The sequence below is a fragment of the Lates calcarifer genome, linkage group LG4 (assembly GCF_001640805.2).
Source record: "Lates calcarifer isolate ASB-BC8 linkage group LG4, TLL_Latcal_v3, whole genome shotgun sequence".
Classification (NCBI taxonomy): domain Eukaryota; kingdom Metazoa; phylum Chordata; class Actinopteri; family Centropomidae; genus Lates; species Lates calcarifer.
In genome coordinates, this window is record NC_066836.1 from 3,906,976 (window position 1) to 3,933,987 (window position 27,012).

At 42.4% G+C, this 27,012-nt stretch overlaps 1 protein-coding gene across 2 annotated transcripts; it reads left to right on the forward strand.

The window, feature by feature from the left end:
- The first annotated feature begins 51 nt into the window (after positions 1 to 51).
- Positions 52 to 26,773, forward strand: LOC108880946 (enhancer of polycomb homolog 1). 2 transcript variants are annotated; one of them, XM_018672688.2, is made up of 15 exons: positions 52 to 404; positions 2,938 to 3,024; positions 11,930 to 12,089; positions 16,257 to 16,402; positions 16,518 to 16,724; positions 18,014 to 18,162; positions 18,370 to 18,517; positions 18,629 to 18,793; positions 19,029 to 19,118; positions 19,653 to 19,801; positions 19,905 to 20,338; positions 22,435 to 22,556; positions 22,651 to 22,789; positions 23,706 to 24,096; positions 24,856 to 26,773. In XM_018672688.2, the coding sequence occupies exons 3-15, from the start codon at positions 11,990 to 11,992 to the stop codon at positions 24,926 to 24,928; spliced, it is 2,313 nt and encodes a 770-aa protein (XP_018528204.1). In that variant the 5' UTR covers positions 52 to 404; positions 2,938 to 3,024; positions 11,930 to 11,989; the 3' UTR covers positions 24,929 to 26,773. The 2 variants fall into 2 exon arrangements, with proteins under 2 accessions (XP_018528204.1, XP_018528203.1); XM_018672687.2 differs by lacking the exons at positions 52 to 404; positions 2,938 to 3,024 and adding an exon at positions 4,068 to 4,694.
- Positions 26,774 to 27,012: the final 239 nt, after the last annotated feature.

Genomic DNA, 27,012 nt, shown 5'->3' on the forward strand with positions numbered 1-27,012 from the left:
CCACAGGTGATTGGTGGCCTCGGCCGTCCAATCACAGGCCGTCTTTTACAGCAAAGTTGTTAACCCCCAACAGTAGCACTTTGGTTTCCACCTCTCTAGTTTCAGCCTGCTTTACATCGACAGGAAAATACTGACTTTTCATCGACCGAAAAACGCTTTTATTACGGGCTGGATACGAACCGGACAGCGGCTCTTCCCACCAGGACACCGGCTCACCGTTTGGTGTTTTATTATGAAACCAACTAGGAGAACTAGCTGTGGCTAACGTTAGTGTTAGTTGGCTCCCTCTCTGGCTAGCTGCGTCGTGTTGGTGTTGCCTGGCGTTTTTTTTTTTTCACTTCTGACTTGCAGAAATGTTGCCCATCTGTCTTTAAATCCCCGACGTGTGCTGAATGATCGACTTGGTGAGTATTTTCTTATAATGTTTTAACTTGAATCGATAGCTGCTTAAAAAAAGAGGCCCATCGTGAAAAGTGTTTCTGGCATCAGATGATTTCATACACGCAATCAAATTCCTGGCTGGTCAGCTGGATGCAATTCAGCACTAAAACCACAAGTTACTAATCACTTTGTCAGCTCTCGAAGCGGGAAGATTGTGATATCGATCGATGTAGGCAGAGGAAACGTTTTTCATTGTATAAAACAAAAAATCGAGTTCAGTAGTTGTTAAGATAAATGGCAAAATTAGAATGTCGGAAACCTGATCTGGCTAATGGGGGGGGCATCAGCAGGAGGCGGAGGTGTCGATGAAGGGCTCAGAGACAATTTTGACATGATTTCACGTGAAGGTTTTTTTTTTCATCATCTTGGTTTGAAATGTAACATTGTTCGATCACAGGCTTTAGGGTGTGTGGCTAAACAGTGCCAGGCAGCTCCTGTGGTCTGCCAGGGAACTGCTCGGCCCTGGCCTGCATGGGTCTGGATCACAGGCTATATCCCTTTTATCCCTCCTCTGCATTAGTAGCTCCTCTCCTAAAACGCACACCTCTCCCTACAAGGACTCAAAAAAGGGGGGAGAGACCTTTTATGAGTGATTTGGCCTCCCTGTGCAGATGTAGTTTGGGAGACCAGGATTAGAGCTGCCTCATGGTGACTAGCAATGGTTGTAGTACTATCATCATTAGTTAATAATTCATGGTAAAATCCTGCTCAGAGTACCTGATTGTTAGGGCTTACTACATCTAGTAAGCTGTGAATCGGAAAAGTACAAAAAAAAATAAGAGTCTGGGTATTGTGTGACAAACCCCACCCACATGGGACATTTGTAGGCTAGCACAAAGTATGCGAGGTATGAGAATACTGCTTGTTAGGTTGAAATGGTCTTTTTGTGTTTTACATAACAGTTAACCCTAAACTTTAACTTGGAGGACTAGTATTTGTAAGCCTTGCCATTGTCATTTTTGCACTATCACAGGACACTGAGGCCTTGACCTCAGACTCGAATGCTTCCCTTTTTTTGGATTAAGTCATAGGCTGATAATCAAAGAACATATCAAGAGATTTATCACGAATACAGCTCAGTTTCAGTGTAACTGAAGGGGAAATCATAGTTCTAAAATGGGTAATATTTCAAAAGGCAGGAATGGGTATTATAGTCTCTGCATTATTTAGTGCTTCCAATTCTGAGTGTTTCTATCGCAGGAACATGCAAATATACGACCATCTGAGCATTTTACACAGCCATAATGTCATGGTTCAACTGCCAGACAGAAGAAAGGGTAAAGGAGCCGCAATATTGCTAACACTGTATTGATAATGTATCATAAGTAGGACTGGGATGACAAGAAAGTTTAAGTAAACAATAAATAAGGACAAAAATATTGATAAGTCACTAGTTTTATCTTAAATGGAATCAGGAAGTTGTTTCTCTGACAACACATTCAGTATTCAAATACAAATTTTTATCTTGTGGTTTCATGTACCACAGTGCATCATCACAATGCTGTTATGAATAACAGAACTCCTTCCTGGTGAGAAATATGCATGAATACACAGGATACATTACTTTGGTGACAGGGTACAGTTTAACTGTTAATTCTTTGCAGGGTCTCAGGTTTAACTTAACCCCTCAGATGGTGACCTCTAGTGGTATTCAGGTGCAGAGTCAGGTTTGTCACCACAAGTAACCCCTTTTAAATGTTAAGTCTTTTGACCTTGTAGTAACATAAAAAGACATAAGAGTCTGCAGCAGTGTTAGTGACTCTGTGTGGCCATGCTGAGCCACAGCAGGTAGTTTAGCCAAATGCTAAAGTCAACCTGCTAACATGTTCACAGTGAATGGTGGTGGTGCTAGTGGCACTAGATTACAAGTCAAGGGGACTCATCTTCTGGTAGCTATGAATGTCTGTACTATTTTTCTGTGAACCTAGTGGGTGTGGAGATATTTAGATAACTGAAAACTGGTGATTTTCTGCCAAATGCTAAAGTCATAAGGGTTCATTCTCTGGGGAGATTAAATATCAGCACCAGATTTCGTGGGAGCTCTTTACAAACCAATCGAAAAAAACAGTCGAAATATTTCAGTCAAAACCCAACATGTCAACTTCACCATTGCAGGGAAAGGATGTAAATAAATAAATAAATAAACCTGCTTAATATGATTTCACCATACAAAAGTCTCTTTGGTGCAACCTGTGTACACAGCCAGGTGTGGTCGTTGGAGGGTCGGACCAGGCAGTGCTGCAGACAATCACGATCAGGTGGTAGACAAATGTTTTGTGTAGTTGCTCCACCCAGACGGTCCTTTCCTAAACCTCATTTTAATCAGCAAATGATCTTAGTGAGGTCTCTTTTTAACCAGACTTGCAAGCCACTGGGTTTAATGTTTTTCCTGTAACTGAGTTGTCATAATGTCTTTCATTTAAAAGCTTTGTGTTTGTGTAGACTGTCAGAGTTTTTGGCTAAATGTCCCTGTTGCTTTTGTCAATTGCCTCTCAGGTCCTCATGATGCAGTCATTGGATTTAATGATGAGGAAACCTCAGTTCATATGGGTGGACCCTGGATAAACCCAGTGTCATCAAAAGGTAAGGTGTTTTACTGGTTGTGTTTTTATTTATATGTACACTCACACAGCTGCTCAGTATTTTGGATCTAAATATTCACTAAATGTTGTGTGCAGTCAGTGTGTGTGTGTGTGTGTGTGTGTGTGTGTGTGTGTGTGCTTGTGTGCTTACTCCATACAAACATGCATGTTGGTGTCCTGTCCTGAAAATCTAGATCATTTGGCTGTCAGACCAGAAGAGGGCGACATTGTTCATGTGGTGAACATGTTGCTGTGAAGCGTTTTCACCTGGAACAAACATTTTTTTTCTGTTGGGAGCTATTATGGGATCATTGCTGATGGATGAGGTTTGGTGGATCTGAATTGTTATCTCTGTTCAGTTTGTTGGATTTGAGGCGTTGGCTTGTTATGGATTTATGATTTTATTCCTCCAGTTTTGCACTAAAGCATAAAATCAACTACCATAAAATAAGTCTTAAGAGTAGATTAGTGTTTGATTTCCTTATTTTACATAGTTTTGATAAGAAATAATAGTTTGGGTTAAAATTAACTTCTAAATAAAACTGAGTAGGTCGTGGCTCTTAATATTTTAGGGTATTATATCGTATTGTCCTAATGGTAATCTGTTTAATTAAACCAGGCAATAATCATTTTAACCATCCATTATGATATTAGTGAATTACTAAAAGGAAAAGTTATTGAAAAGTTAGAATAAAGTTGGAGAGATGATCTTTTAATTTCTCATGATTTCAGAGTTCTGGGAAAACTAAAGGTAGATATAATATCATACTATTCAATTAACACCAAAATTTGAATAAGTAAGCCTTTTTATCACTGCAGCAAATTTAATAAAATTTTGTGTTTAATTGTCTTTTTTGTTATACACTTATGAATTATTTTGTTGCATTTATCTTATTTATTCATTTTGGCTTATATTATTAATTTTAATTTCCGTCCCTCTAAATGAATATTATTTAATTATATATAAGTTATTTGTGTATTTTAACCTTTTTAATTACATTTTAATTTGCCTCCAATTTATTTGGAGGTTTTATTAATATACAGTCTATTATCTACTTATTTTATTATCGCAATATATTTTTCGGCCGTGCCTAATGTTTATTTCAATAATTTATGTGTATGTGTGGAGAGGAGTTAGTTTGCAAGAAATGCCCCCTTCCCCCCACCCCCGCAACGCGCAAGCGCTCGGGACCGTGTGGGAATGGTCGGTCCGCGAACTGGGGGTTGGACCGCTCCGAGCGAAACAGCGCAAAAGAGTTTTAAATGTCCGCCATGTTGTCCATGGCGCACTGAACCAACGATAGGGAGCGGAGCGTCGGAAAAAAACAGTCCGAGAGAGAGCGACCAAGATCCGGGCCTTCCCCCGGCTCCGTTGGCGACGCCCTAAATACAAGCTACAACCATTCGAACGTTAGAATAGAGATTAACCGCACAGAAACATCCATGAAAGCTCCACTCGGTACCGTTTTGAATATTAGGAGATCGGATAGATTTATATTGCATCTCGAATTGTGAAAAATGAGTAAATTGTCGTTTCGGGCACGGGCGCTGGACGCTTCCAAGCCACTACCCGTCTTCCGTTGTGAGGATTTACCCGACCTACACGAATATGCATCCATTAACCGGGCAGTGCCGCAGATGCCTACGGGGATGGAGAAAGAAGAGGAATCGGTATGCTTTAACAGTTAGAAAATGTGAAAATATACGCTTTGGTTTATTTTTTATTTTTACATGATCAGAGGCGTCCCTCTTTTTTTCCTGCGCAAGCTTTCACAAAATGGCGGCCAATTTTCTCAGAAGAAACACGACAGAATTCAGTTGCAGACGCCTCATATGTGGGACTCGGACGAATGTCTGGGTAAAGCGGGGATGCTTTGTGTCATTGTTCGATAAAATTGCCCGGTTTGGCCGGGTTATTTATGTGTGAGGTGATTTTCTGAGTACAAAGGAGTCATGTGACTTCAGCAATTCCGACATTTTGTCTTGTCTGTCAGGATGGGGCCTTGTGTTGGCGTAATTGCGAAGGGCCAGGGCAAGGGGGAGCTAGTGATTTCATATTATATGTGGCATCTGTGCCACCAGCAGACAGAAATGTCAACACTGCTGCCATGCATTTAAAATATGTCATTTTTAAAAGTTACAGTATACATGTTTGTGCGTGTTGTCATGGTTTTTACGTTATTCTCAGTCGCGCATGTTGTCACAATTAAGGGACAGTTTGCTGTTAGCTTTTAATCATGTCAGGGTTGTTTATGTATGAAACAGCCCATCGTGTTTATTTGTACGGAGGCTGTGGGTTGTGATCCTACACTGTATACGTAACCCAGCTGTTGTCATTCAGTTATTGCATCAAAAAACACTGTTTGAACAACACATGTAAAGGTAATCATCCTGTTTGTATAGATGTCAGACAGGCATATTATTTAATCCCCCTGTTTTACACAACCTGGGGAGATTTCTTTTAGTATATTAACCTGTGTCGTTATAAGCATTTCTCTGGTTTTTCAGTGTTGGCAGTTGGTTTGCTAGACAAGCACATTAAAGCTAAAAATCAAAGTGTCCAATGCATGAAAATTTTGAAATGACTGAGCTGGGAAACTCTGCTCCCTATTTTTGGCAGATAGGTTGCTGTCATTTGGCAGATCCTTGGAGTATCCTGACAGTGCATTTGGAAAGATAGATGAGATTTAGGGATGCACCAGCCACAGAGGCAGGTAGATAAACAAAGTCTGCTCCTCTCTCTGGTTTGTGCAGCATCCCGCAGGGGCGTTGTAGTTATCTCTAGGATGTAGTGGGTTGTTTGTAAACTAGATTCACCTCATTGGAATTTTTTACTTTGCTCATCTGTTCTGTACATGCCATTTATCAGACAGCAGCGAGAGCACAGTGAGGCTTGTATTCTGGGTCCCCTTAGCAATATACTGACTTCTCCAAGGGTGCAGCTTTGTAGCTAACCCAGCAGGCTTCGCTAATGGTTACATCTGAGGAGCATGTAAATAGGGAATATCACTACGGGCGTCTGTGGTGGATGCCGCTGTTATTCGCTGAAGGTGTGTTGCAGCCTAGTCTGCTCTTGCAGAGGCCCAGAGTCAGGGGTTCAGTGTGTCAGATGGCACAGCAGGCTGGCAGACCAGCGGCACGTGGCGCTCAGGAGGAGATCAGGGCAGCAGGAGGAGGGATGGAGGAAGGGGGAGGTTGCTGTCACTTCAAAGTCTGTGCTCCGCTCAGCTGGAGTGCTCGGTTATGTAACAGTTATTATCATAAGAGGTAGGCCAAGGCCCGCTGCATGCCAGCCACTCAGCGCTTGGAGCTGTCATGAATTTTTACGTCAGAGTTTGCTTTGAATTATTAATGGTGATATTGATCTTTAAAACACTCCCTCTCTCTTAGGGTATAGAGCTGTTGCTTTATTGTGCTGTAAAACTGTTTATTTTTAGCTTTGTGGGCCTGATTGTGCACTCATTGATCTGCACAAGGATGCCTGACATCTCTGGAGATGTGCTTGACCCACTGAGCGTAAACTGTACATTTCATTTTGAGCAGCCATCCTGAAAGCATTTTGGAGAAAGCATCAGCTTTGCATGTTTCGCTCACCACCACCACCTCAACCATACGAACAACCCACTTGATGTTCAGTGGTCTACAGGGTGACTGTGTGGTGTCACTGTGCTTCCTGACTCTCTGAGAGCTGATGAGAGCTTTTAACAGTGAGCTGTTGAACTCCGACTACAGAACAACTTTTCAGATTTGGACCCTCCGGTACGCTGCATTTTAGCCCTGCTTGTTTCAAGCCTACAGTGAGCATGGGGCTGCTGCTGCAGCACTTCCTTTTTAAAAGTCACATCTCAGCCCCGGCATGTGGTTTTGTAATATGCAGGCTGTGCATGTGTATATGTGTCTGCGTAGCATGGCTTTGACTGAAGAGCCGTCATTGCTGAAATTCCCTCCGCACGTGCAGCTTGTTTGTTTTGGGCCAGACACTTTCTCTTGTGTTTACGTTTGGGTGAAAGTGAGGTCAATGTCTGCGGCCCTGGTGGGAACCCACAGGCATCTGTTGTGTTTGCCTCTTTGCCAGACACAGTTCTTGTACTCACACACAGACACACACACTGATTTTGGCAGACCACCAGTTTCTCACTGTGTGACCTTGCTGGGTGGGAATTTGGGGCATGTCACCTGTCCAAAGTCTGTACAGCCTACATGCTGTGAAATTGAAAGTTGCCTTTGTCAGCCGTTTCCTCCTCCATTTTTCTTTCACTGGTGACAGTTTTGTATTGACGTGTAATGTGGGCAGCGTGGGAAATTAACACCAGCCTCAGGGGCAAGTTCTTGAATCCAGCTCTTGGCTGGTTTGCCAGCTAGGCAAGCCTCAGCTGGAGCAGCTCCTAAGAATGACCGTTGAATTAAGGAATCCTCCAGTCAATAACCCATGGATGGAAAATTACTTATGTTTGTGATTTATTGGTTTCACTGCATTATTATGCAATACTGCCTCAGTCTTATTTTACCAGCCACATTAATTTGTGAAATGGAAAGTTTCTCAGCTCATGCTCTGCTACTTTACAAACTGCTTAGCAGAGTGGGAACAGCCAAAAACGCAGTCTTTATTGCTGCCGTTAATTTCCCACCCCACTTACGCTGGGTGTTCATCCTCTCCCACGCGAGTGCACAAACCTGCTTTGTACCGAGGCTGCATATCCCTCGACAGCTCCACCGTCGGCTGTCCATCAAGCTAAGTGGCATTTACAGTGTCTGGGACAGTAGCTGTCAGAGACCGAGACCGGGGGAAGGTGGAGGAGGCTCCGGCTGCCTCAGCAGACAGTGATCGATGTGGTCATTTTAGAGGGCTATTTCTGGACTGCTGTGTGTATGTGTGAGAAAGCGAGACTGAGAGAAAGTGTGTGTGTGTGTGTGTGTGTGAGGGCACCAGCCAATGACTGTTCACCTCAATCTGAGTCTATTTATTCTCAGGCAAATAGCCACGGCCTGGAAAAGTAAACAAACATACTGCTTGATTAGGTTTGGCAGCTGACACAATTTTTTTTAAGTTTTTTTTGCTCAAGGCCACTTGATTTTATGAGTTTCTCCCTCTGCTGTGGAGCAGCCAGAGGAAGTTGATGCGAGGGTCTGTGAGGGAATATGGGAATCAAATGGGAACGTGAAGGTTATACAAGCGTACAAGCAAAAGCTACAGATCAGGTCAAATGTGTAGAGTTTTTATTCCCGTATGAAGACGCCTTAGGGAAGCTCTGAGAATAAAAACCGAAAGTCTCGTCCTCAGCAGCTTCTCCAGCTATGGGAGCAGCTAACATTATCAGAACAGATCGCCAGAGCACATGGCGCCATAAATGTAAAGTACAATCACTTGCCCCGGGTATAACAGACTGTGTGTAGAATATTGCCAGCCCCAAAAGTCCAAATGGCGTTGATGAACACGGGGTTCTGGGACGCAATAAAAGATTTTTTATAGTATACTGAAACTGTTAGAGATGATGATATACTGAAGGTCACACATTATAAAGTTAACTTTTAAAACTTTCCTGTACTTTTTTTTTTCTCTTTTTTTTTAACTGTGAATGATGAGTGACGTCCGGTCACTTTTTGCCAGTACCAGAGGCATTTAATACTCCATTATTATTGTTGTCATCTTGTGAAGAAGCAGTTATTGTGATCCAGTGTTGTCTAAAGTGATCAATAAATGCAGATGCTTTTCACACATTGTGCACACTCATTTGAAAGTGAACATGATAATTGTCTTAATTGTTCAGTTTGTAAGTGTGAAAATTTTCTCTGAACAATTCGTCATTGTGTCCACATGTTGCAGTCTTGGCTTTTAGATGGAAAAGCTGCAGTTGTGTTATATGAAGTAACACGTGACTATATGGAAGAGTATAGTCTGCACTGAATGCTGTAGAACTGCCCTTTGTGTCTTCATGGTCTCTGAAAGTGTCAAGGACAATCTGTATAAAAACACTGTAGCATTGAAAAGCTTGGCTTTTGGTGTTGTTCAAAAGATACATATTTATCAGAGTTTCTTGAGAGGCAGCACGCCTACATGATTTAACCCAACTGTTTGCCATCCCTATGTTTGGTTTCTTCTAAGCAGTCAGCCTTTTCTCCTGGCCTTCATCCGGTGCCCGGGGCTGCTTAGAGTAAAAAGAAATCCAGATGATGTGAATCCCAAAGATGAGGAGATGACCTTTTAAAACCGGCTCATAAATGTGAAAATACCTTATCAATTATAATGTTGATTCAGAAGTCAGTAATTCAGATTCATTTAATAATGGTAATGATTACTGTGCTCCTGCAGGGCTTTTCTGTTGAAGTAGTAGCCACACAAGGGCAGTCAATGTAGGAATCTTTGTGATATACAACCAGCTTGAAGTTGAGTAGTGCAAATAGTAGTTACAAACCACAGAGTAGTTTCTTGACAGATCCATGAAAAATCTATTTCCCTTATTTCTGAATTCTGCACAGATGTAAAACTGTAAGTGAAGACTGAAAATCAAAATGGTGCATTGTCATGCAGTCTGAGAATAGAGAAATTTACAAGATGTAGAGCAAGACAGTAGAAATTTGTCCATGGTCAGATTTGGTCACGCATCTTTATAGCAAGTTTTTTGTTTCTTGTTAAATTAGAAGCCAGAAATCCAGAGAATCTATGACTGACTTTCCCATCTGGTTATCTATGAGGGAATAATCATGATATGAAATCACCTATACCTTTTCAAAGAGGACCAACACATGTAAAACCTCAATCTTTGTGAAATGGTGCCAGCAGTAAATTTGATCGTGCACCTATGTTATGACAGATGCCTACATGTGAGATGAGCTGTAGATAAAGCAAGTGGAGCTTGAAATACAGTCGGTGTGACGGCTCATGTTACCTGTGAATAAGAAGCAGGGGCTTAATTGAGTTAACTGCATTAGGTGTTAAGAATCTAATTCACACCACTACCTCTGAACGTCGGGCTGCTCAGGCTGAATCAGAATGAAGCTCGTTACTTGCTAATGTTGCAGCCTGGCACGTGAGATACACAGCAGTGACTGTGTGACGTGACTCTTGATAGTTTTGGCTCCAGGTAAATTCAGTTGCAGGTACAGCGTGGCACTTCCTCATTGAAGCACACACAAACACACATACTCGCTGTCTTTCTGACTCATTCACTCACTCTCTGCACCTTCCCTAGGCACAAATCTTCTCCCCCTTCCTCCTCCACCCACTCCCCTACCAACCCCTGTGCCTTTGACAGCCGCCGGGAAAACAATAAACACACACCTTCTCTCCAGAGAGCTGTTGTACGAGGCCGGCAGCACGCTGCCTTGTTGACAGACTGCCTGCCAGGGGCTCGATGCCCAGCTCTGGGCCAAAGGCTCTACTACTACGACTGACTGGAACTGTTCAGACAAGCAGCCTGCCAGTGAACCAGTTAGTCAGCCATCCAGCCTGTCTGCCTGCCTGCCTTCCGGCGCATTCCCCCTCCTCAGCAGGCTTGGCAGCGGCAGGCTCTCATCACACTTGCGGCGGGTAGATAAGGCCAACTGACTGAGCGTTGTAGACAAAAACAGTGTCAAGTTTCCCCCCTCTGTGTTTGTGCTCTTGAGAGTGATTGGACGGCAGGTTCAGATTTGTTCCTACACGCCAGTCTAGAGCCAATCAGTAATTTTTCTTGCACATATTGAGACAACAACACCTTCCCTGACAGTGTAGACGTAGCAGCAGATGTTTTGATTTGGTTCTGCTTCTCCTGGCGGTGCTGTTTGTTCCTGTAGCGGCCTGGACGCCAAATACTGCTCATTGTGTAACTGGATAATCGTCAGTTTCCTCCCGCACCTCTGCAGGTGTCTATGAGTCAGTGTGTTGTTTCCCCCCTCAGAATAACAAAGTATACAAGATTTGTTTTGTCCCAGCTGTTTCATAAACTTGTCTTGGAGTGTTCACCTTTTGCTTTGCTTTTTTAAGGACCGCATCTCTTCACTACTTTGTAACCCACCTGTTGTAGGTGACAGCAACATTAAATCTTAAAGAGGTTGATGTTTTCTCTCACTGTATTAAAGCTGAAATAGAAACGAGCTCTGAATGATGGCAGCTTAGTGTTTCTGGTAGAGAAATCACCAGCAAGGTTGAATCTTTCTCTATAGAAATGTGGCATTTTTAACTGATATCCACTGCTGCAGCACATGGATAAATAGAGCGTAGCCTTAGTTCAGTCATGATTGCATTAGCTGATTCATTCATGCTTTACAATCATGGTCTTATTCAGGGTTGTGTGGCAGTCAGCTGACAAATAACAGCCAGTCATTTGCCAATGCTGGTTTACTGTGTAGTCTGACTGTTACTGGAGGCTTGTTGTAAAGTGCATGAACAATCTTGATGCTGGTCCCGTAGTTTTGTTTGTTTGTTTGTTTGCTTGATTTGATTGTGTTTTCTCAAGTATATATGTAGTTGAAACAAAGATGCATATTGTTCAGACATTTTACTGTTGAAAAATATTTTTCAGTCCTCTCTAGTGGAATCACTATGTCCAAAAATGGCATTTCTGTGTTGCAGTTTCTTGTTATTTATTGTCCAACATGTGCACCTGCACTGATGTGTCTGTATTAAACTAGTATCAGCCGATAAATCAGCGTGGTTGGTTTACGCAGCTGGAGAACTGCCTCAAAGATAAATCCAACTTCTAGATTTTCTTTTAAAATTGTTTCAAAAAGTTTTTTCACTCATGTGGCAGCAGCTTGTTTTTTTTTTTTTTTTGCCAGTTTGGCAGCTCCATATCAGCTTGATGGTCTCAAGAAAAAAGCTTTCTCTATTTTGTTTAAGTAAATTGATTTGTATGGTATTTAATAAGAGACCATCCGTCCGTCCTCTGTGGTCCAGGTGTCTGACCTCTGCCTGTGTCTCACTGCAGGAACACCATCTCCAGCGGGCCATCTCGGCGCAGCAGGTATATGGCGAGAAGCGGGACAACATGGTCATCCCGGTCCCCGAGGCGGAGAGCAACATCACCTACTACGACTCCCTCTACCCTGGGGACTACAAGATGCCAAAGCAGCTAATTCACATACAGCGTAAGTGGGCTTTTCTAATGGCGAATACGTGATGCTGAAAGCAGGCGATGAGTCGCAGTTTAGGAACCTCAGCTGTTTTATTAGCCTATAATGGTGTTTTCCTCAGTTATTTTCACTGCATTAAATGACACTTGGGGGCTGTTGATCAAAATAATAAGCTGCAATTAGTAGAATAGTCCACATTAGTGTACTTTTTTTATTTGTAAATCATCACTTAAGACCCGTGTCTGTTCATTAGATTAACTTTTGGACTATAAAGTGGCGTATACTCAGTGGTTTTTGTGAATGAAGAGGTGACCTGATGTGACATTTCAACCCTCAGTGAACCAGTTAATGATGATTAACTAACTCAGCCGCATAAAAATGTTGATCCCTTTCAATGACCCACAAACCAAGGTAGTCAGTTTGTTGTTTCTGACAGCTGTTCATCCATTTAATGGCATCAGCCATGTGTTTTATGAGCTTTTACTGAGTTGTCATATGTTTGTCAAAGCAAATGAGTTTGAGCGATTGCCTGGTTCAGTAATGATATCACAGAAATGGATTAGTAGCCATGTCTGTGTCACAAGTGGTCGCCACGACTGTTTCTCAAGGGGAAAGCAATTTGCCATTAGCCTAAACTGAGACAGTTATCAGTCTAAAGCTGAAAGGACAAATGCTTTGTGCTGTCAAATCACTGTCGAACAAATGTCAGGCTTTCCTCCTGAGGTTTAAAGCGTCTAAAACATGACGAAAATTGAGTTTGGATCATTTCAAGGCCTTGAAAGTTTAGTGCTTCAACTCTCAAACCTACTGATGATTTTACACGTCAATAACCACGTATCCCATCTGTCGTACTCCACTGTCTCGATGGCAGCCCAAAGATGAAGGTGATTTTTCTATGATTAAATCTGGACTGAGGTTATTATTTCAAAGCTGAAGCAGCAAATGTCTTCTCCTTTACATTGTTTGCTCTGTGCAGTAGTGCAGTAGCCGTTCGCGCTCGACAGCGGCTACTTTAATTAAATTTTAAACAGATTTGAGTTCTTGCTGTGAAACGCACCACGGCTGATTTAAAACACAAAAAACCCTCCACACTGGCTGCAAGTTGTTGAGGGCCAGAAAAGAAGTGTATTGATTTGAATTAAGTCTGTGGTTTGACACATTTCTCACTGGTCACTGAGGCTTGAGATGAGCTGTATTCTCTTTCTCTTCATTTAGAAACATGCTCACATTGGAGCACTAAAAACAGAGTGTCACATTTTATGCTTCAATTAAAATTACACTGATGTACCTCTGACCTGTAGAAATATTCAGTGTGGCTTCTTTGTTTCTTTTTTAGTACACATTACTGCACACTCCATTAAATTGTCTGGTAGCGTCGGGCCATTCTGTGAGTTAATCGGTTGGGTGAGACTTACTGTATCTACAACAGCCGGATAATCTTTACTGTCTATTAGTTCCAGTCAAGTCTCCAGTCAGGCCGTCTGCTTCCAGATGTCTGAAAGGGCAAATTTGGTGTAATTAAGCCTGCTAATCATCCCAGTGTATCCCTAACCTTCATGTCCAACAGATGCTGTTTTAACTGTGGGCGCCATTAGTCTTAGTGTAGCTTAATGAGGATTAAATCTTGTGCAGAAAAGAACTGCAGCAGGTTTTTATGAACAAAGACACAGAGCTGTGGCGATGCAGCCAAAAATATTATCACTTTATTGATACACATTTAATACCATTAATGAGGAAGGAAGTGCATTGAACATCAAAGATACATGAAGAGCTTGTTTACAAGAAAGCGTCTCATTTAGTTTTAAAGCTCCCGTTTGGGATTGGATCCGAAATAAATCAAATAATGTTTTGTTATGGTTGTAAATCATTCCTTATTATTGAACCAGTAGCTTAAAACACTCAGCAACAAACATAGTTTAACATCTAAGGCAACGACAACATTGCTTTTTAAATAAACATCACACAAAAGATCAACACATGCGGCTGTTTGAAACTAGCACTGGCACATGGATTCAGTTTTATATAGCACATAATAATAAAAGATGTCTGTCTATAACTTGGATAAATGTGACTCATAAAACGGTGACTGGTCTGGTTTCTATCAGAGACTCGATAAGGTAGACAGGAGTGACTGCGGCTGAGGTTTGACCTAATGTTACCACATGTACAAGCCTGGCTCAGTTTGGGAGCACAGACTTGTTTAGATGGTGTTTCACATCTTTGTTTCTGTGGATACCTCTCTGATGTTGATCCAAGTTTAGAAATCCAGACCACTGCCAAATGTGTGTGGTGTTGTGTAGCGTCTCTTCACTACAATTACCTGGTCTCATGCAGACATTTGTCCCCCCCTCACAGTTGCTAATTTTAATGTTTCAGTGTGTGTTTTCTTTGTTTTTGCCCCATGTTGCTGTAGCTTAACAGCGACTGTGTAGACAAGGGTTGGCCCAAATGCAGGATACCTTTATTGCCAGTTTATCATCATTATTGTGGAATTTATTTTGCAATAATTGTTTCCTTGTTCAGCCCTACAAAGACATATTTGAGGATACAGTTATTTGCCGTTGCTACTGTGCTTTTTTCCTTTTCATGGTCTATAATAATGCAGCTGTGAATATCGCCCCTTCTGCTCCCCTGCTGTTTCATCACATAAGTTTACATTTGTTTTTTGGGAGTAAACAGTAAAATCCTTTTAACTCTGTGGCTGTTCATAGTCGAACCTTAAGACTTAAGCTTTTGAGAATGAGTCCATGTTGTCTGCCTCTCAAGTTAAAAGCGTAGGTGGTTTCTTTAGTCTGCATGTTTTCTGGCCATGTGTTAATCTGTGAATACTCTCCAGTCCAGGTCATGGTATGAAGAGTAAGCAGCTCAGGAAAACTGACGATTGAAACGCAGCGGTTGTACTGTTTTGGTCAGAGCTGTTTTCCTCTGTAATGGTTGTGTCCGTCTGTTGTTGGGCCGCCCGCTCTGGTTTTTATTATACTCATAGCACAGAAATTGCACCATCTGCATGTATCCAGTAATAACCCTGTGGCCATATTAAAAAGGGATAAACATTGTTTACAGTTTGTGCTGCACAGGAAACTATTTGAAATGCATATAATCAAAGTTTCATTGTGTATAGCAGCAGTGGTTTGTACCTGTAAGCGGAGTGGCTGTAAATGTTACTTTATGCTTTGACTTATTTTATTTTATGGTGTAGAACAGTTTCCTTTTTGTATATTTAGCTCCCTTTCAATCCTCAAGATGCTGAAAACTGTGTCGTTAAAATACAGAGGATGTAGTGTATATATCTTTTTGTCCTGTGGATATGTTGCATGTCTGCAGACAGTCGGAAACCAGAAGTATCGTAAATGACTGGATGACTTTTTCACCTTCAGAGTGACCTTGCCAGTCATATTGCTAAGCAACCATCTTATATCTAACTTACAATCTGTCATTAACTTCCAGCACAAAGAGGAAACATTTGTTTCTTTTAATCCAACTGAAACTCTCTGCTTAAGTTTGATAACCATAGTAACTAAAAGTTAACAGACGCTTGTTATTTCAGGGTGATTGTTCAGCTGTGAGGTTAAGTGAACTTGGCTGGAAACCGGATTAATAATGTTTTGTAATGCAGCGTGCTGTGTTTTCAGTCATTACCAGACCAATTAAACTAAATTCTAACTTTCAACAGTGAGTCTGCTGTGGAGTCAGAGTAGAAAAGACGCGTTTACCTGATCACTTTGAAGTTCTGTCAGTTAACGTTAAAAATGTGAATTTTATTTTCGTCATTATTCCAGTTCACGGTTTCATTTCCTGTGTATAATTTGTAATTGTTGGTTGATATTCTTCCCCATTACTTTGGAGATATGGACAAGCTGAATGTCAAATTATTACAATAGAGGGAAAAAGAGGCAGAGCATGAACACCAGCATGCATTAAAGACGTACAACAGAGAATATAAGGACTCACAGAAAAGCCTAGGAATAAAAATTTACAAGAATCTTTGCGGTCAGATGCAGAAGCCTTGTGAAAACCAGAAAATAGAGAAAATGTTCTGTAAATTTTAAGCCAGTTCTTTACCACGAATGTTTACAACTTTCCTCAAAAAGTTTCTCACAGTTGATGAAGATCTGCAGTGTTTTATCAGCACATAGGCTCGTGTCTAACGTCTTTTATTTCCTCTCTTCTTCCTCCCTGCAGCTTTCAGCTTGGACACAGAGCAGCCCGACTACGACCTGGACTCGGACGACGAGGCGTTCGTCAACAAGCTGAAAAAGAAGATGGAGATCAGCTTCCTGCAGTTTGAGGAGATGATCGACCGGCTGGAGAAAGGCAGCGGACAGCAGGTCGGCACCATTTGTCTCTCCCATCTTCCTCCACTCACAGCCGACTTTAAAGAAACCACCATGAAATACATGTTACTTCTCAAAACATGACCTCCCCCCCATCTGTGTCTCTTAGCTGGTGAGTCTTCCTGAGGCCAAACTGCTGCTGAAGGAGGACGACGAGCTCATCAAGGAGGTCTTCGACTACTGGAGCCGGAAGAGGAAAAACAGCAAGGCCAACTCACTCATCCCCAACGTCAAGCAGGAGAAGCGGGACGGCTCGAGCACCAGTGATCCCTACGTGGCCTTCCGACGGCGCACGGAGAAGATGCAAACCAGGAAGGTGGGTCGTCTTTCCCCCGGTGTTTGGTGTGTTTGGTCTGTTGGGTCTGTTGGCAGTTTGTATGTGGGTGCAATTGCAGAAGTTGTTAACTTCCAGATACATTTCTGCGCTGGAGTCAGTTGCACATCTGGGGCATATTACGTTGCTGTGGTGCAGAGATTAGTTTTTATTTGAGGAGATTTTAGATGTTCCAGTTCTGACCAGGTCCTTTAGTTGTTGTCTGTAGAGTTCAAAGCTTAAACCACTTTTATTTTAAGCTAATTTCTGTCTATTTTCCATAAAAAAACAAGGTGTTTTCTGAGCCTTTCTGCCATATTCCATCTTTCCTCTTACATTGTGTAGTTGGACACGATATCGTTAGTTGATTCTGTGGCAGCGTGACTACCACTGGGGACAAAAGTGCGTTGTCATCCTTCGCTGCAGGAAATGTTTTGTCACGTCAGACGGGGCTTCCTCCATGCATGAAATAATTTTAAGGCGGTGATTACATTCCGCTGCATCACTGTCTTTTGTGAAGCGAGGCCTAATTAGCTGGATCCGGTTTGTCATATCGTAAACACTGCACATGCCTAAGCTGTGATGTGGATGGAGTGGATTCTCATTTATCTGACCCCGACAGGCCGAGCAAAGAAGAATGCTGTCAATTGTCTTACCTCCCCTCACCATGATGTTTGTCTGCTTTTAAACTGTGATTGTGGCAAATTATTTTAAAGAAGCTCGAGTGATCAGAAATGTTTAGAAACACACGCTACAAACTTCTTAAACTGATAAAAAATTATCTTCTTTAACACATCACAGTGATCAGTCGAAGAGAGACACTGCACCTCTTTAAAATAAAATTAATTTCACATTAACCTCCGTCCCTTATTTTCTTAATTTTGTGATTTTTAGCACTTTGCAAACTCTGTGACCCCATGAAACTGTTCCCTCTTAATGGTCTTGTAAAGGATCTGTATGCCACCAAGTGGTCATTTGAAGAATTTAGTTTAATGTAGTTTTAATCAACTTTATAACCTGTTTGCTTTTCTCCACGTTTAATCATAAATGTTTAAAGTAATAACGGATTAAAACCTGTGAAATGTAGCTTTCTACATATGAATCAACCTGTTGTATTTACTGCTGATTTAACTGGTTTATTTTCTTGACCTTTTAGTTTTTGAAATAAAGCACAAATCCATATAAACATCTAACAAACTAAGTTTACATTTAATTCTTAAAGGCTGGATATGCTGCTTTTTTCCTCCTGTTATGTGCTTTGCTTAAACTTTTTCCCGCTCTTCGACACGCAGAATCGTAAGAACGACGAGGCGTCCTACGAGAAGATGCTGAAGCTACGCAGGGATCTCAGCCGAGCCGTCACCATCCTGGAGATGATCAAGAGGAGGGAGAAGAGCAAGAGAGAGCTGCTGCACCTCACACTGGAGATCTTTGAGAAGAGGTGAGTCTGCCTCTGGGGGGCTGCACACATAATTCAACAGTACAGCCATAAAACAAAATGCAGTCTGACAGCAGGCTGTCAAATGTTATAAGGGGAAAAGTCATTTGACTGCTCAGAGTGTGAGACTGAGATTTAAGAACAGTTGAATTCACTTTCTAGGCACAGGAGACTCTGATTGGCTAATCCTCCCCTCCTTTTCTTTTCCAGAAACGTCATGTCAGACTTTGGTGGCGAGGTGATGGCAGAGGTTCTGGCTGAGCGGGCACTGGTGAGGCCGCAGATCATTCCCCTGGTCCCCCTCACCAACCAGTACAGACACCAGGACCACATGGACCTCAAGGACTACAAGTCCAAGGTGAGGCCTGCTTTTATAGGCGCAAGACTCTTATTCGGGGGGAGTTTGAGTTCTATTTTAAGAAGTGTACCGTGTCCAGTCTCCTCACCTACCTCCTCTTCCCCTCTGTAGCCCGAGAAGATGGAAGTTCCCCGGCAGAAGAGGAAGTACGAGAAGAAGCAGAAGGTGCTGCCTCTGTCGTCGGGCACCCCCCACCATCCGGGTCCCGCTGTCTTCAATGCCAAGGACCTCAACCAGTACGACTTCCCCAGTTCGGATGACGAGCCCTTCTCCCAGGTGCGCACGCTCATTCGTGCAGAGCCAAAAACACTATGTAGACTATGTAACCAGTTCTGTGTGTATTACCTTTACTGAGACACTGAGCTCTGCCTGTGTCACTGCCCTCTGTCCTCTGTCTCCATAAATCCACATGAGACAATCGTGTGGGTGGGAAACGCATTTAAACCACAACCTCTGGCCTCAGTGCTTTAAATTCTGCTCCTCCACTGACCTCTGACCTCTGTGTCCACAGCTGCACTCAGGCTCATCAGAAGCAGAGGAGGAGAACGATCCAGATGGCGCCTACGCCTTTCGCAGGAAGGCAGGCTGCCAGTACTATGCTGTAAGTGACGTAACCTTTTGGTCTTCCACCGAGTGTATAACAAAGCTCACTGCTCGCTCTGCAGTGAATTAAGTAAATCATGATTTGCCCTCATGGGTCAGTCAGATAACACTGAAACTAAAACTCTCCCACACCAACTTTAGTTACCAACTTTAGTTAAAGTCCCTGCTTTTATCTCAAGGTTACAGGATGTATTAAATGTTCCTTTTATTCTGGTTGAAAGAGGAACAGTTATCCTTGAGGTATTGTACTGTGCTGCTCTGTGAAACCAGAGTATACAAATCATTCTTATTACATTTAAATACTAAAAGACGAAGTGTAGTTTTGGCTGTAAAGTTATTATCCAGCTGTAGAAATAAATTTTTGTAGTTTTTCAGAACTTAACCTTTGTAGTAGAGGACATCGTTTTACAGCCTATGAGTATTTTAGATGTTTAGTACCTCACGCCGCAGGACACTAAAACTTCAGAGGCATTACTCCCTGACAAAAGGAACAAAATCGGCGAGGTTCAGCATCCTGTCTTTCTCTCTCCAGGCTCGTCAGGATCGTGTGGGTAGCTGGCCGTGGTGTGGTCCTTGGGAGGGCGGTTTGGCAGAAGCTCGCTTTCGCTACAGTCTCACCACGCTCACCGTGCCGCGGCGCTGCCTGGGCATGGCGCGACGACGCGTGGGACGAGGCGGCAGGTCGGTCAACTTCCTGTTTGTCACATTAGGATTTTTTCCTTCTTATTTACTCTTGCTCCTAATTAATGCAAAGGATCTGACTCTCTCTCTCTCTCTTTCTCAGGGTGTTGCTGGACAGGGCGTACACAGACTTTGACAATGTTTTCCACGGACTGGATCCAGAAATGCTCGACCTGCCTCTTCCCCCCTCTTCCCCTCCTCCCACAGCTACTTCACGCTCGCCGGCCATCGACAAGTTTGCCAGTACCTCAGAAACAAATACCTCGGACAGAAGTTCCTCCTCCTTCAACTCCTCTCTTTCCTCTTCCTCCCCATCTTCCACGGACCTCAGTCAGATACTGTTGAATATAAAGTCGTGCCGATGGAGGCACTTTAGACCACGGACACTACCACTACATGAGCTGGATAACGCCCACCCGCTATTCAGGAGGTTGAGTCGAGGCCTGAAGCGCCCGGTCTCTGCCTCCACAGCCGGGGGACAGCCCTACGGCTCTCAACGCCCGGGGAGGGTTGTCCCTGCGCCCTCGCCCATTGCTGGTAAGTCAAACACACACACCGTGGACACATTATGTTGGTGTAACTATTTTGCATTCATGGCAGCGTGAGGTTGCAGACCCACCATCTCTGTTTTTATTATGAGTGACTTTTTTTTAATTACTAGAATATTTAATTGAAAACAGGACACACACACACACACCCACACACACCTCTAATACTACTGAAAAAAATTTAATTATTCAGCCCTCGTGGTATTTTGCCATAAGAATAGTTTGGGTTTTGTTTGTTCAGGTGTGCAGATATTTACTGCTGACATTTCTGCTCCCACCCCTCGACAATGGGGGTGAATAAAAAAAATTGCTTTTGCGGAGGAAAAACTTTTTTTCCTGATCATTTTTCTTTTGTTTGTTGGGAGTGTTTTAATTGCAGGACAGCGCCGCTCTGTCCTCGAGCTGTATTATGGAAGTTGTTTTCTTTTTTTGTTGTTGCTATTGTTACTTGGCATTCACGCTGTGTCACCTCCCCACCCCACCCAGTCCACAAGGTGTCAATTAAAACTGGGTTTGATAAATAAATTCATGAGATGCACAGGATTTGTCAGGGTGTGTGGACACAGAGGCGTGGAGCGTTGAATACAAACTAAATGCCACAGGTCCCTGGTGGTGTTATTGTGAGGGCAGTCAGGCAGCAGGTGTCTTGATGTCGCTACAAGCCCTTTACAAGAGTTGTGTATGTTTTGATGTGCACGAAAAACAACTGCCTATTGATTTCTTCTTGAAAAACTGCTGTGTGCAAAGTACCATAAAGAAATTAAAGGACACAGATAGAATGAGCAAGAGATTTTCTGAAGCAACGCGTCTGTGCAGAGTAACTACACCAGTGGTGAAGTCTACAGAGAGCAGCAGTAAAAGGCTGCAAACAGTGATGAATTAATAGGTGCAGTGTTTTTTGATTAAATGAGACTGTGTCAGATTGCATGAAATAAGCACGAAGCGTGCGACTTTCAGACGCGCAGAGCGATGAGTCCCGTTTCCTTCAAAGTGGAGAGCTGAAAGCCTCACAGGGAATCAGTAAATCAATATTGCGCTGAGACGCGAGGCCACGTTATACTTAAAAATGTGGGAACAGGACTTGGTAATCAATAGAAAGAAGAAAGACCTCAGACCTCGTTATTTACAGATTAAATGGTGGGGATGCAAATAAGGCAGTTGGTGGAATAACATTTAAAAATGCACGTAAGAAACCGAGTGTATGGGGGAAATGAAGTTAGAGAAAATGTGTTTACACACAGCTCAGTAATCAGATTTCTTTCCTATACAGCGTGATATTTTTAAACCAAGGCTGGAATATTTTAATTGTGCGATAAAAACTGGCTGAAGTTAACTAGTCATTAAATTTCATTTAATCAGTTTTGAGTCTCACAGTGCCCAAAATGTGGTAGAAGAGTTGTTCTAATATTTTATTTTTATAAATAATATTTTACCTCCAGTGTAACACTGAGTTGTAGTTTCCCTCTCATACTCAGTCTTTTGTAGTCTTGTCTGCTACTTTATCAAACAAGGACAGGACAAGTACAGAGTGGGAATTTTAACTGCATGAATCACCAAATGGGCACATCACTAAGGAGAGGCAGGAAACCATGAAAATGGTTTTGCTTTAAAACACAATATTTACACTGTCTAGGAAGCCCTGAGTGGCTTTGAGGATTTATGTGTAAGAGAAAAGAGAAAGGTGAAGAGTAAAGACTGTGGATTAAGACAGCTTCATGCATCAGTGATGAGAGTTATGTTTGTGAAGTTAATCTTCCCAGGATTTCATGTGGAGCTGATGTCATAAATGTAAAATACTGGAGCTGCATTAGATTGGACACCGTTTCTCACCTGAAAAGTTGTTTTAGTTTCCAAAAAGTATCCTGATATTTGAGTGAATGAATGGATGAATTAGTACCTTCTAGGCAGCAGCGTCAGTATTTTATAGAGACGGAGCTGCCTGCATGTGTTCGTCTCCTGCTTTGGGAAACCATGTGATGTTCAGATGATGCACTGTTTCAGACGTGTGTGTGATGGTGTGAATCTATTTCCAGATTTGTAACAGAACCTTTTATTTATTTATTTATTTATTTTTGTCCCTCTCAGCTTTCACAGCCGAACAGTACCAGCAGCATCAGGAGCAGCTGGCCCTGATGCAGAAACAGCAGCTGGAGCAGATCCAGCTGCAACAGCAAGCCAACAGCACCGCCACTGCCAACAGCACACAGGTCAGTGCTCTGCTCGAAGAGCTCGTCTGCTCGGTTTCTCTTCTTTTCTTCTCACCTCTTACAAATCCTTTGCTTTCTCCCTTCTCCCCAACAGGGTCTGGCGAACACGTTGGACCAGGCCAGCGCTCAGTTCGCCGCCTCAGCCCTCGTCACCGCCGACCAACTGCTGGCTCTAAAAACCAAGGAGGAGCTAGCCCTGGGAGGCGGAGTCAATGGCGTCCTCTCCCCCTCAGGTATGACCACGGCCGTCAGTCAGTGGATTCCAGCTTTTACAAAGTGGTCTGATTATCCTTATTATTATTATTAATAATAAAAACAAAGGGTAATCATTCTTTCCTGCTGTTTATTTAACTGCTCACAACAACAGCAACATGCTACATACATGTTTATCCTTTGGTGCAACTTTGTTCTGAACGTAACTTTTGAAAATTAATTCAAAAGCAGTTGGAGTTAAAAACTAAAAGCACTTCAAATCTAAAGTGCACTTCACCCAAGTGCAGCAACACAGTGACACTAAACAGACAAAGCAAACAATGAGGGTAAAGTAATTACTGTCTAAATCCCATAATGGACAGCACTGAAAGAGCAGATAACGGCATAAAGCATACAGAACAAAAACCTGCAGCGCTAACCCCCCGAACAACTGATGCCATTTCAGGCAGCGGGATTTAGGAGATAACTGAGAAAAAGTGACAAAATGGAATTCAATTTGAGATTGTTCAGCAGATGGAAACGCGAGGCACCAAGGATCTGTCCTTCACAGATAAAAGGACTGAAAACTAAAAGTCAGATAATCGTCGTGAAAGAATTTTTGTTCTTTTCTTTGCGATTCTGGTGCAAAGGAATAAATCCAGCTCATAAATGACCTTAAGCCTCAAAAGTAGATATTTAATACAACTGTGAATATTCTCAAAGTTTTAAAGTTGAGGAACGAGTCGAGCTGAGCTCAACTTTTTGTTTTGATTGGTTAATGAAGGTGTTTTATCAAACCTCAGTGCTTCAGGTTTCAATATTATTTCAGGATGTTTCTTCTAAGAGCAGTTGATAATTAAAACCTTCCAACCCCCACCCCCTGTCACCAACCACCCCCTCCTCCATCCTCCCCCTCCCCCACCATCGCCCCGGCCTCTCTTCACCCCCCCCCCCCAGGTGTCTATAAGGGCTTGCACCTCTCGAGCACAGCGTCCCCATCCCCCGCCGCCCCGGCTCCTCCCACCACTACCCCGACACCGGCCCTACTCCACCCCTGCACCGCCGCCACCACCACCACCAGCTCCACCTCCGCCACCAGTAACAACAACGGCACCGCCCACCCTGCCAACTCCACCACCACTAACACCGCCACCACTCAGGTCCTGCTGGGAAACAACAACAACAACAGCCTCCGTCTGGGTGTTCCCACCGGCAAGCGTGTCCACGCACCCCGGACACTGAGCGCCACCATGCCAACATCCGCCTTAAAGTTCCCCCACGCAACCGCCAACTGTCAGAAACCCAAGGTCGCTACGGCCTCAGCCTCGCCGCTGGACATAGTGCCCAGGTGAGGAACACAGGACAGGTGTGAGGACAAACAAACACAACATCAGAAAAGAAAACGTGTCCGCTCTATATTTAGCTTTCCACTGTGGTTTTGTGCTGAAGCTAGTTTGACCTGATAAACTGCTACCAGAGTTACAGCTTTCTGTTTACATCCTCGAGACAAGTAAACCTCACACCAAGTGGTAGAGCAGGCGTAACGTCTTTATTCCAAAAACAAAAATTGGAAAGGCTGTTTACAGTCGATTTTCACCCTTTAGCCTGTTGTGTTTAAACAAAGTAGTTTTGTTTTATTGAAATAAGCCAGTTTTCAATTCTTTATTGATCCTACTTTGAAAAAGAAAGAGAAAATGCAGCTTATTGCAAGTTTCCTTCCTTGGTGGTATCAGTAGAGGAGAGGTAGCAGCCCTTTCCCACTGAAGGAGCATCAGCATCTTCTTTTTTTTTTTTTTTGGTAATTCAACTTCACAAATAACAGATTACAGTAAGTCAGTGAAGAAGCAGGCAAGAAAAAACTAATCTAGGCACGTACAGTAGCTAATGGAAGTAAAACCGAGCCAATAAACCAGCAGTGGTTGAAGTAAACTAAACAAAATAAACAAAAGTAACATGTTAAATTCATATTTAACATATGAAATATGGGGGGGGGGGGGCAGTGGAAACAGAAGCATGAGTTTATCTCTTTGTACATTGATGAAACTGCTTTAAATACAAACTTCTTTCTGACACTTGTCTTTTGTCTTCTTTCTTTCCTTTTCTTCAGGGAGAATCACGAACAAGACAAGCCAGCACTAAACAGTCTATCAGAGAACACAGTGGCCATGGAGGTTACGTAGCCTTGCGTACGCAGCGCGGGGGAAGCGTGACTCCTTTATTATTATTTTTGTTGTTGTTGTTGTTTTTGTTTTGTTTTTGTTTTTTTTTTTTGTTTTTTTTAGGTGCTATGCATCATTTTTTAGTCGTGAATGCAAGTGGTGGCGGCGGAATGAGCACGGCAAGGCTGGGTTTCCATGGCAACCGTTTTGGGACTTAATTGCAATGCTCGTCTCGTACAATTTTTTTCTCTCTCTCTCTTTCTCTCTATCTTTCTCCCTCACACACCTCCCCACCCCCCCATTTGTTACTGTTAATAAGAGATCGTCTGTAAATTCTTAATATGGCAATTATATGTACAGTACTGCATATTTGTAATACCCCCGCCCCACATGCCCACTCCTGCCCCTCCCCCCTCCCTCCTTCCCTGCCTCTCTCTCCCAAACCTCCCCTCCCTCCCCCGTTCTTGTATATAACATTACTTGAATACAGAATTGTTCATTTGTGATGTTTTGCACTCAAGATATTAAAAAAAACAAGATAAAAAAATTAAAATTAAAAAGAGAAAACGACAAACTGCAACTGGTGCGAGAGTATGAGGAGTGAAAGTTGTACCACAGAAAAATGTATGTCATCACATGCATGGTGCGGAACCTGCTGTTTGATCTATTTATTGTGCCGTGTTTACAAAGGTTTTTTTTTTCTTTTCCGTTCATGTTTATTCTTTTTAAAAAAAAACCCCCCCCCTTTTTTTTTTTTTTTCTTTTTTTTTTTTTTAATACACTGTACCCCTCACTGGTTCCCCCGTGCTGTAGTCAGTGTTTAGCTAGATTTAAACAACCCCTGTATTTTTTTTATTTTATTTTATTTTTTGGATGTTGTGAACATGGCTGGGGGAGTTCGCCCCGTTTTTTCTGTTTCGTGGGCGCCCTCCCTCGATGTTCCCATGTGTCATGTTAAATCTATGGAGACATGCTTTCATACAGATTCAGGCGCAGGGCAGTAGAAGAAGAAGAGGAGGAGGAGGAGGAGGACAGGTGTGAAGTTGTTTGTTGTAGGCATCAGTTTGTCAGTGGGTTAATCAGTTTCCACAAAGCTCTTCCATACGTATATTATTCCTGAGACAAGTAACAAAACAATGGGGATGAAGACTCTTTCCCAGAAGACTTTGCTGCTTCTGACTTATCTAAGCACTATATAATTTGTTTTTTTAATTGATTGATGCTGCTTTTGTATGATTTTGGCCTCTGGTTTACACCAGGTGGCTTTATTTTCTTTTTGTTTCTCTAAAAGATAATCCCCCACATCTGCCCTCATCATTTTTTAAATAAATATTTTTGTATCTCCCACTTTTTTTTTTTTTTTAATTTTCCTCACAAAAGACTTCATTCTTTTGTTACTTGTTGATCAAAAAAAAAACTATAAGGGAGTAAAAAAAATGCAGTAACTGACATTTATTATCATTCCAGCTTCTACATAATAAGGAAGAAAACATGTATGAATTGAAAAAAAAAAAGATAATAAAGATCGTTTTCTCTACTTTTAAAACTCTCCAGAAGGCTGAAAGGCCATGAACCACAAGTTATCGGGTGCCTTCATTTGGGAAAAAAAGTAAAAACCTAAAAAAAAATCGCTCTCTTCTGTGAAGAGTTTGGTACTGAACAAGGCTACTTGTAGTTTTTCTTTGTCTGTACCACAATCCCAATGCCCATTCCAGTGGCCCAGTTGATTCATGAGTTGTTTTTTTTGTTTGTTTGTTTTTTTGTAGTCTCTTCCACCACACACACACACAAACACACACACACTCATGGGAAAGACTAAAAATCCTCTTGAATTGTCACAAAATGAAATAAAAATCCAGGGCATTATGTGTTTTGACCAGCATGTCTCGTTTTTTGTCGTCTTTGTCTTTTAAGGCATCTTCAAGTGATCGAGCTTGAATGCTGCAGCCCTCTGACCTCTGACCTCCAGCCAAATACTGTTACAACTTTACGCTATTGTGCGTCTGTTCTCAAACTGAAAACATGAACAAGCCAGCCACATCAGCAGCTAACCAGCATCTGAGATTTGGACGGTTATTTACCCTAAAAATGGCGGAAATGACGAG